Below are 10,846 nucleotides of genomic sequence, written 5' to 3'. Positions count from 1 at the left end.
TACTTCATCCATTTTACCTTTCTTAAATTCACACAGGCCTCAAGAGCAAATCATTTCTGAAGCAAATGCACTACTATAATCTGAGGATACCACCACTCTCTCAGCCCCTGGCTACAGGGCCTCTGACATCAACTTTTACTTGAAGCTTGGGGTGGGAAGGTAGGAGTAAGTTCAGCTGTGTTCACCCTAGAACACTGTTGTTCAAACTATTCTGTAGAGTCCTAGGGGCTCTGTGGAGGTGCCTCAGGTCCCTTCACCTGTTTTAGCTGTCATATCCTGGGGTTTTACATAGTAAGATTTTGTTTGGATAAAGGGGTCCTCCTATTTTAAAAAGAAGTTTGGGCCGGGCGTGGTGGCTCATGCCTATAATCCCAGCACTCTGGGAGGCCGAGGCGGGCGGATCACGAGGTCAGGAGATCGAGACCATCCTGGCTAACACAGTGAAACCCCGTCTCTACTACAAATACAAAAACAAAATTAGCCGGGCGTGGTGATGGGTGCCTGTAGTCCCAGCTACTCGGGAGGCTGAGGCAGGAGAATGGCGTGAACCCGGGAGGCAGAGCTTGCAGTGAGCCGAGATCCAGCCACTGCACTCCAGCCTTGGCGAAAACAGCAAGACTCTGTCTCCAAAAAAAGAAGTTTTTGAAGACCACTAGTACGGTGAGTAGGATAGGAAGGTAAGACATAGAGAGAGATGTCTATCTCTCATGGAGGGTTATAGAAAGGCAACCCCCACCAGCCCTTATTCTCCCCCTGCCTTTTATTCTCTTGGCTTTCAACATGAAGTGACAGTCTCCTCCTTTTCCAAGACCCAATAAGATAAACATACTAACTCCCTGTGCTGCTCAATAAAGAGGTATTTTAACAAACTTGATTCCTCCCTCTCTTTCAATTTGCAAATCTACAATCAACGCATCAAGTCCTGCCTATTTTATTCCCTACATATTCCTGGGGTCATTCTCTTTCCTCCATCTCTACTACCACTGCTGTAGTTCAAGTTTTCACCACTTCTTGTGCAGACTACTGCAAGTGACTTCTAAATTATCATACTGACTAGACTTGAACTACAGAATGTTTAGGAAGCAAATAAGTAAAGTTAATAATTAATAGTCTAGGTCTTAAAATCCATCTCTTTTTGGATTCTTCTCTGTTCAAACCCTTTAATGACTCTTCATGTCCTCAAGGTAAAGCCAAATCTCTAAACACAAACCACCAAACCTTACATACACACACATACACACACACACACACACACACACACACAAGTGATACCAAACTCTTTACAATACTCCAAGTCATTTTATGTCTCTCAGCATTTACTTATGCTATTCCCTCTGTCAGAAACATTTCTCCCCTTCTTTATTAGGCTAAACTTCTGCTGTTTGAAGGTTCAGTCTGGGTGTCATCTCCAGGAAATATTACTCCCTTTGGGCCAGGGACACCACCCTACTCTCTATCCCTGGAACCTTCTGCATTGTTTATCCTAGCACTTACTGCATTTCAATGAAATCATCTATTGACATAGATGTGGAGCCAAATGAAGCTACGTTTTTAAATATTCCATTAGTTTTTAGCATTAAAGTTAGTTAGTTCAGAAGAAATCTCTAGTTTCCATGTATTTCTATTCATTTGACGTTAATGCTTTACCATAGTTGGAAATACTATGCCTAAAGTGCACAGTTCATGCATGAGTATACAGGGGATCATATATTCATGTTATACTTCTAAGTTTCTCTTCTCTAAGTCATGTACAACAAGTTCTAACATGTCTAGTTCTATACTACATTGGAACCTCACAGTCAAGTTGATTTATACAAGGCAGATATGTATTGTCTTGTATGCTGTCAAATGTTAAAAGGCCAGGAAGCAAATTTTAACAATGATAACTGCGCAGCAGTTTGAGACCACCAGAGTGAGGTGGTAAAAATGGCAAACAGCAGAATGGGCCTCCTCCGACCTCTAGGATCCACTTTTAATATGATTAGATACTGTGCTTTGCTGAAGACCAGAATATATAGTACAATCTCTATATTGTCACTCACTCGCATGATCAAATTATTTCCTATCTTTTCAGCTCACTTCCAACTCCCACAACCCATTTGGACTCATAATTCTTACTGTCTCTAACCTCCCTTATATTTTCACTTTCCTCATTACCCAGCTTCCATTCCATGGTCAATAATCATTCCTTTGCATTCACCTTTAACTTCCTTCAGGCCATAGATGATATGTAAATAAATGAATATGGCTGTGTTCTAATAAAACTCGAAATACTATTTTTCTTTAATAATAGTTTTTGTTATTAAATAATTTCTGTATTTCTTTAAGAATAGAGTTTTTGGCCCGGCATGGTGGCTCATGCCTGTAATCCCAGCACTTTGGAAGGCCGAGGTGGGTCGATTACCTGAGGTCAGGAGTTTGAGACCGGCCTGGCCAACATGGTGAAACCTCGTCTCTACTAAAAATACAAAAATTAGCCGGGTGTGGTGGCACACGCCTGTAATCTCAGCTACTCAAGCAGGAGAACTGTTTGAGCCTGGGAGGTGGAGGTTGCAGTGAGCTGAGATTGTGCCACTGCACTCCAGCCTGGCCGACACAGCGAGACTCTGCCTCAAAAAAAAAAAAAAAAAAAAAAAAAGTTTTTCCCCCTAATCGTTTAAAGAGGTAGAAAACATTCTTAACTCGTGGGCATTATAACAACAAGCAGTGGGCTGGATTTGGCCCATAGGCTGTAGTTTGCTGACGCTTGTCCTAGACAACAATTTTGTACTTCCTTTTTTTGACTCAAATGTTCAACATTTTTCCAACCTTGCTTTCGGCTGATGAGAACTTTTCTTTCTTTTCACTGAGCAATCTGTAGGAAACTTACACCACTACCTCTATCCATCTAATTTTATCAGTGTCCTTACACTCTGGCTTCTCTCCTGCTGTCATATTCCTGGTAAAGATCAACCCCTCATTATCAGACTTGCCCACTCAAAAATATCACTTCTCCCCGCTTTCTCCTGTATCATCAACATTTCCCTCTCTATTGGATCTTTATTTTATTTTATTATTATTATTATTATTTTTGAGACAGGGTCTGGGTCTGTTGCTCAAGCTGGAGTGTAATGGTGCAATCTCAGCTCACTGCGATCTTTGCTGCTGGGGCTTAAGTGATCCTCCTACTTCAGCCTTCTGAGCAGCTGAGATTACAAGGTGCATGCCAACATGCCTGGCTAATTTTTGTATTTTTTGTAGACACAGGGTTTCACCACGTTGGCCAGGCTGGTCTCAAACTCCTGAGCTCAAGCGATCCACCCACCTTGGCCTCCCAAAATGCTGGGATTACAAGCGTGAGCCACTGTGCCCAGCCTCAACTGGACCTTTCCCATCAGCATACAAATATGTTATCTTTCTCATATTTGAAACAAAAGATACCCTTGGGCACACTTCTCCACCTCCAACTAATACCCCATTCTCTCCTTCCCTTTATAGAAATGCCCCTTGAAAGAGTTTCTATGCTGATTCTTCGTAGTTTCTCTTTCCATCCTCTCTTAAATCTACTCCAATCACACTTTCATGAAACTGCTCTTATAAGGCCCCCAGTGACTTCCATGTTTGTGAAATCAGTAAATTCTCAGTCCTAATCTCATTTGCCCTAATAAACAAGGGAGATTTGGTGAGTTGAGCAGTCCCTATTCCTTGAAACATTCAATTTTAGCTTCCAGGGCATTCTACCATCTTAATTTTCCTTTTACCTCACGGCCATTCCTTCTTAATCTTTGCTGATGCTTCTTCATCTCTCCAGGGATGGAGACCCCTCGCTCAGTTCTTAGATCTTGTCTCTTCTCTATTTTTACTTACTTCCTTGGTGACTTCATTCAGTACCATGGTTTTAAGTACAATCTGTATGCTGACAACTCCCGTATTTATATCTCCAGCCTGGACCTCTCCCATGAAGTCCAGGTTCATATATCTAATTGCCTACTACTTGGATATCTAATAGGCATCTCAGATTTAATACATCAAAAAGTGAGCTCCTGATTTTCCTATTAAGCCTATTCCTCCTGCAATCTTGCCTATCTCAATTAATGGCAATTCCATATTCTTGGATAGAATTTTGGCTAACTTTCAGTTGAATGTGATGAATGGAAGGGTTAATGTGGAAGGAAGAATGGGAGAGATGGTACTGAAAAGCTTCAAGAATAATAGGGAAGTAGAACCCTGTGTCCTAGGTTTGTGGGTTACTGCTACTGTGAGATATCAGCTGAGTGATATCACTTCTTTCTCCCTATGCAGCTGGTAAGAGAAAGAGAAAAAATAAGTGGGTGCTGTAATGAAGACTGTTAGGGGGAAGTGTCCACTGTTTGGGGACATTCTGAACTTAACCTCTGCCAGATAAATGTGACTGAAATGAGCAAGGACTAGACAGACAATGTACAGTAATCACAACACTGCTCCTGGCAGCTGGATGTGCAGAGAGAACACAGTGGGCATCATTAACTATGAGCATATGGTCAATGCTCTATCTCAGTGATTCTCATCTAGGAATGGGAAAAGGAAGAAAGAAAAATACTATAAATGATGAATGTTGTATAAATGAACAGCATGAAGGAAGATAAAATATTGAGAGCTATCCTAGGCTTCCATACAACTCTTCCCTATAATTAAGAAGCCATTTACTTGTCTACAATCCCTTATCTGAAACCCTTAGGGCCTGATGTGTCTTAGATTCAGAATTATTGAATTTTAGAAAGATAATAGGTATAGATACTGTATAACTGTATATTATGTGACTCCCCATACTCAAACACATTAATATTTCCCTAGTAAAATGCATAATACTCCACACCAAGTGGGATTAGTTATATAAATAGTTTCACATCAGTTTAAAGATTCAGTTACCAAATGAGTTCAAGTTTACATAAGGTTTTGTGACCAAATGAGAACAAAAACATTTTGCTCTCAGAGCCCATGGGTTTCAGAATTGTGAATAAATGACTGAGGGTCTGTACTAACTTCACATTGGAAGATCTTGAGCAAGACAACTTTACTGTCAACTTTAAAATAAGTAAGAAACAAGGTATATGTAGCTCTTTGAAATTTTCTCTCATGAGCTTTGGCAGAAGAGTAATAACTTCAGTGCCACAAGGTAAATCCAAAGAGTTTTACAAGTTAATTCTTACCAGAAATGTGGAATCCATTTCTGCAGTCATCAGCACTATGCCCTTTTCTTCCTGAAGTTCAGGATAGTGATATAAAATCAGCTGGCTGGATGCAGCTTCTCCTCGGGTCTGCAAGGTGGAACACTTATCAAGGCTCAATAAGGTACCATCACAACAAACTGCAATTTCAAAGCAATAGACAGTCTAGAGGAAATTCTGGCTCTTAACAGCCCCTTGGGTGGCTAGTGAGTTAGAGGACTGGTACATGGCGGTAAGGTCACGCCTGCAAAGGCACAGTGAAACTGACAGTTTGCACAGTGTTATTTGTGTCTTCAACTGGAAAAGGTTTTTTCCCAGAAAATGTTTACGGTAGGCAGTGAATCCATCATTGTGACCACACATTTCAAAACAAAATGGCACAAGCAGCTACCAAATCAAGTTCTAAAGAAAGCAATGTGCCTGTGTAATTGCCACTTTTATGGACTAGTGCATTTCACAGTTGAAATCTACTCCCCTTGGCTGGCTCTGAAGACTGAGCTCTTTTAAGCTATAGCAGGAGCTGCAGAGTTTGCACATCAGTCAGATTTGTAATGTGCAGTTCTAAAATATAATCTGGGTTGGGGGGGTGAAGGGGAGAAGGAGGATGGAAACACCATGATTTTATGAAGAATGATCAGGGCAGTGGTTACTAAATCTCAAGTCTAGACTAGGTAGAGAGGATGGGTTCAAAGCTAAAGCCCCTATATAGCACAGGTGGAAACAACTACATTCAAAAGAAGATTCCTGGGCTTTATCTCTAAAATTTCAGCGAGTCTTTTTAATTATAAATATCCAACTATCACTAGGGTACTTGTAATAGTTCAGCATCTCATTTTTCTTGAACATACTTCTAATGTTACACTGATCATTTTGGTCATCATTCTAATATTATACTAATCACTTTTATTGTAATTATGTTTCTGGATCTTTCTCCTATACCTGAATATTAGCTCCATCAAGGCAGGGACCTTGTCTCATAGATCTCCAAGTCTTAGCACAGTTCCTAACACAATCCCATAATGATTAAGTTCACAGACTTTGAAGTCAGATAACCTGGGCTCAAACCTGGCTCTATCACTTATTAGACAGTGTGAACTAACATCTGAGGCCACTTTCTTCTATGTAATTAGAAATAATAATAAATATCTCATGGCGTATTTGTGAGGATTAAATGACATAATGTATATAAAACATGTGGCACACAGTAAGTACATCAAATGTTGGTTATTAAAGTAAGTGCTCAATAAAGGGTTGTTAGATATATTACAAAATAGCAAAGTAAAAAGCTGCTCCTTCATTCTATTTTGCATTCTTTACCCCAACTTCAAAGCCAATATAATTCATGCTTGTTTTTTGCCACATTTGGCCTCCAAATATAGAATGCCAATCCTAGTTATGATTTAAAATATTGACTTTTATTTTAAAAGTTTTAAATGTTTTGAATCTAACTTTTAAATATAATATTTAAAAGTTAATATTGTTTTATTGGAAATATAGAAATAAAGGAAGAAAGCAAACAAAATGACATTTATTAAACAGAAACTATTCACTTAGCATGTTGGAAGGTGTTGACTTAGTTAATAAAACACATTTAAGACTTGGAGCTTTCCTCAAGGGGCTTCTAGCTTGGGTTAAAAAGATAACCATCATAACTCAGGCATGTTTGTTAAGTGAGGTACATGCAGTATGTACAACTAGAGGTCTAGGGAAGAGACAAAAGAGAACCAGAAGTAGTCAGAGAAGGTGTTTTGGAGTCTTTTCCAATTTCTAGGTATTGAGGAGGGCCTAGAAAACTAGTCCAACACAAAAAGTATGACAATTCATCCGTGCCACAATAATAAATGCTGGGAGTAAGCAGCTATTCTGTGTCCTTGAGCCTCGGCAAGGGTTTCTAGTCCCACCAAGGGGTAGTCCTCTTTCCTCTAGAGAAAAGGCACAAGCCACCTACCTGAATATTTATAAGTGCAGTGAAGTGGAGTTCAGTACCTGTCCATTGTCCTACAAAAAACTCATAACCTTCCCTTCTTGGCAGAGCACATAGAAACTGTGAAAAACAGATATACAAGGAGACAGATGAATAAATGAAATCATTTGCTCTATATCCAACCACCTGTAACATTCATTCCATTTCCTTCATACTTGGTTTTTAAAACATTTTTTTATTTTTTTGAGACAGGTTCTCGCTCTGTTGTCCAGGCTGCAGTGCAGGCATGATCACAGCTCACCACAGTCTTGACCTGCTGGGCTCAGGTGATCTTTCCACTCAGCCTCCCAAGTAGCTGGAACTACGGGTGTGCACCACTAAACCCGGCTACTTTTTTTTTTTTTTTGGTAGAGATGGGGTTTTGCCATGTTGCCCAGGCTGGTCTTGAACTCCCGGGCTCAAGCAATCCACCTCTCTCAGCCTCCCAAAGTGATGGGATTATAGGCATGAGCCACTGCTCCCAGCCTAAAACATTTTTTTAAAATTAAGAAATTCATATGTGGCAGTAAACACTCATGTACTTATCAATCCACCTAAGAAAGCATCAGAAATACAATTGAGGTTCCCTCTGCATTCCCTTCTAATCCCATCCCAGAGTTAACATCTATCCTGCATTTGGTGTCTATCCTCCTTTTTCATATTTTAATACTTTAATGTATATGTATATAACTGTAAAGTTAAGAAGCAGTAGTTTACAGGCTGGGCATGGTGGCTCACACCTGTAATTCCAGCACTTTAGAAGGCCAAGGTGGGAGGAACACTTGAGCTCAGGAGTTTGAGGCCAACCTGGGCAATATAGTGAGATCCCATCTCTACAAAAAAATAAAAAAATAGCTGGGTGTGGTGGCATGCGCCTGTTGTCCTAGCTACTCGGGAGGCTGAGGCTGGAGGACCGATTGAGCCCAGGAGTTTGAGACCGGCCTGGGCAACATAGTGAGACCCTGTTTTTAGAAAAAATTTTTTTTAAAGTAGTAGTTTATATGTTTAAAAACTTAAATCTTATCAAAGTGTGTGTATCCTTTTGTAACTTTTTTACTTCACAGTATGCTTCTGAGATTTATCCATGTTGATACCTGTAACTCTGAATTCATAAATATCTCACTGTTGTATGGAATTCTACTGTAGAAATTTATCACTATTTATCCTTCTCTTGATGGATGTTTCAATTTCTAAACTTTCTAATGCTGCTGAATTAGCTCATTCCAATCGCTGTAATTACTTCACATTCTATCAGATGAGGCTGATATTGGAGCATGGCTCCAGACTAAACACCAAAAAATAAGTTTTATGCTCAAGATGTTTAGAATTGGGGATGAGTAGTAGAGAAAAGAATGGTGCCAGAACAAAACAAAAGTATAAAGCAGCCCAATACACACTAGTCACAAATTATCTTCTTATTGTCAGCCACTCAGGATCCAATTTATTACTATTAGATGAGATAAACTTAGTGCCTGACAGATGATCCCTTGCTAGGGAAAATATTTTTTTTAGAACTTTATTGAGGTATACTTGAAATACAACAAATTGCACATATTTAAAGTATACAATTTGATGAGTGTGACATATGTGTACTGTGAAACCATAACCAAAATCAACAAAATGAACGTGGTTATCACTTCCAAGTTTTCTTTGCCCTTTGTAGTTCATACTTCCCTGTCCCTTACTGTCCCTAAGCAACCACTGATTTGCTTTCTGCCACTATAGGTTAGTGGGCATTTGTAGAATTTTGTAAAAATGGAACCACAAAATGAGTACTTTTTTGGTTTGGTTACTTTCACTCAGCATAACTGTTTCATGATCTATCCATGTGTGCGAACAAGAGTGACTTTATTTTAAATGCTGGTCCACCATGTGACTTCTGACTAACCCCAAGTCCAGGAAAGCCTCCCAAATGTCTAGTTGATGTATTACTCTTTATGTAGAAACATCTATTCTTCCAAAACAATCCTTGATGTTGTTGCAGAAATCATAGGCGGTGATGACTGTATCCACCTACACATTCCTTCCACAGCATGTATACTTTCTCCAAGATATAAGATACACTGGGTCTGTCTGGTTGTGGTGTGGAGATCTACCTGTCTTGCAGCCACCCAATATGACACTTCTGTCTTTAAGTTCCCCCAATAAATCATCCCATACCCACAAATTGGATTTGTCTGCCTCCTTCTTTGGTTTCTCAGCTCCTTCAGCATTTGGGGGTCGTTTTGCACATATGGCCCTTTCACAGAACACCATGTTGTTGCATGTATCAATAGTTCATTCCTTTTACTGCTGAATATTATCCCATTGTGTATGTATACACACACACACACACATACACATACACACACATGCACATTCTCTCTTTCCACAATTCCTGTGCACTAGTGACAGACATTTGAATTGTTTCCAGCATTGGTTGTTACAAATAAAGCTGCTTGAACATTTGTGCACAAGTCATTCCATGGACATATTCTTTGAGTTCTCTTGGGAAAATATCTAGAAATGGAATGGCTAGTTAGTATGGCAGGTATATGCTTAATTTTTAAAGAAACTGCCAAACTATTTTCTAAAGTGGTTGTACCATTTTGCAATATGACTGGCAGTATAGGAGAGTTCCAGGTGCTTCACATTCTTACCAACACTTGGTATGATCAGTTTTTGAAATTTTAGTCATTCTAATGGTATCTCACTGTAGTTGTAATTTGGATTCCCATTATGACTAATGCTGTCAAGCATATTTTCAGGTGCTTATCTGCTATTCTTTGATAAATTGTTCAAATCCTTTGACCATTTGTCCTCTTATTATTGAGTTATAAGAGTTTCTGATATAACTTGAGCTGCTTACACCTTTTGGCTATCGTGACTAATGTTGCTATGAATGTAGAAGCTAGTTGGGTATGCAAATAGAATGTTTTAATTTTGATGAAATCTAATTTATTTATTTATTTTTTTGAGACAGAGTCTCACTCTGTCACCCAGTCTGGAGTGCAGTGGTGTGACCTCGGCTCACTGCAGTCCCTGCCTCCCAGGTTCAAGCGATTCTCATGCCTCAGCTTCCGGAGTAGCTGAGATTACAGGCACACACCACCACGCCTAGCTAATTTTTGTATTGTTAGTAGAGATGGGGTTTCACCATATTGGCCAGGCTGGTCTTGAACTCCTGACCTCAAGTGATCCACCCACCTTGGCCTCCCAAAGTGCTGGGGTTACATGTGTGAGCCACCACACCTGGCCTATTTTTATTGTTTTGAGACAGGGTCTCGCTCTGTTGTCCAGTCTGGGCTCACTATAACCTCCAGGGCTCAAGTGATCCTCCCACCTCAGCCTCTTGAGTAGCTGGGACGACAGGTGCTTAAAAATTTCTTTTTATAGAGACAAGGTCTCACTATATCGCCCAAGGTGATTTTTTTCTTTTATAGTTTGTGCTTTTTGTAATGTACTTATGACATCTTTGCCAAACCCAAGGTAATTTAGATTTCTTCTTTTATTTTCCTTTACAAGTTACATTTATGGGCCAGGTGCGGTGGCTCATGCCTGTAATCTTAGCACTTTGGGAGGCTGGGGCAGGTGGATCATTTGAGGTCAGGAGTTCTGGGACTAGACTGGCTAACATGGTGAAACCCTGTCTCTACTAAAAATATAAAAATTAGCTGGGTGTGGTGGTGGGCTCATGTAACTTCAGCTACTCAGGAGG

At 39.8% G+C, this 10,846-nt stretch overlaps 1 protein-coding gene across 6 annotated transcripts in view; it reads right to left on the bottom strand.

Moving 5' to 3' along the window:
* The window catches only part of ATPAF1 (ATP synthase mitochondrial F1 complex assembly factor 1), a 45,914-nt gene that overhangs the window by 16,489 nt on the left and 18,579 nt on the right, over window positions 1-10,846 (bottom strand). For 5 of the 6 annotated variants that reach the window (XM_055255460.2, XM_063627551.1, XM_063627552.1 and 2 more), the window contains exons 7-8: window positions 7,135-7,230; window positions 5,169-5,276 (exon numbers count right to left, since the gene is read on the bottom strand). The exons of the other annotated variant lie outside the window; for it this stretch is intronic. In XM_055255460.2, the coding sequence (XP_055111435.1) occupies window positions 5,169-5,276; window positions 7,135-7,230 (204 nt within the window). The remainder of the gene's footprint in view (window positions 1-5,168; window positions 5,277-7,134; window positions 7,231-10,846) is intronic. 6 annotated transcript variants of the gene reach the window in all.

The sequence above is a fragment of the Symphalangus syndactylus genome, chromosome 12 (assembly GCF_028878055.3).
Source record: "Symphalangus syndactylus isolate Jambi chromosome 12, NHGRI_mSymSyn1-v2.1_pri, whole genome shotgun sequence".
In the NCBI taxonomy this organism is placed as follows: domain Eukaryota; kingdom Metazoa; phylum Chordata; class Mammalia; order Primates; family Hylobatidae; genus Symphalangus; species Symphalangus syndactylus.
Note: the sequence above shows the minus strand (reverse complement) of the source record. Positions and strands in the feature narration are given on the sequence as shown.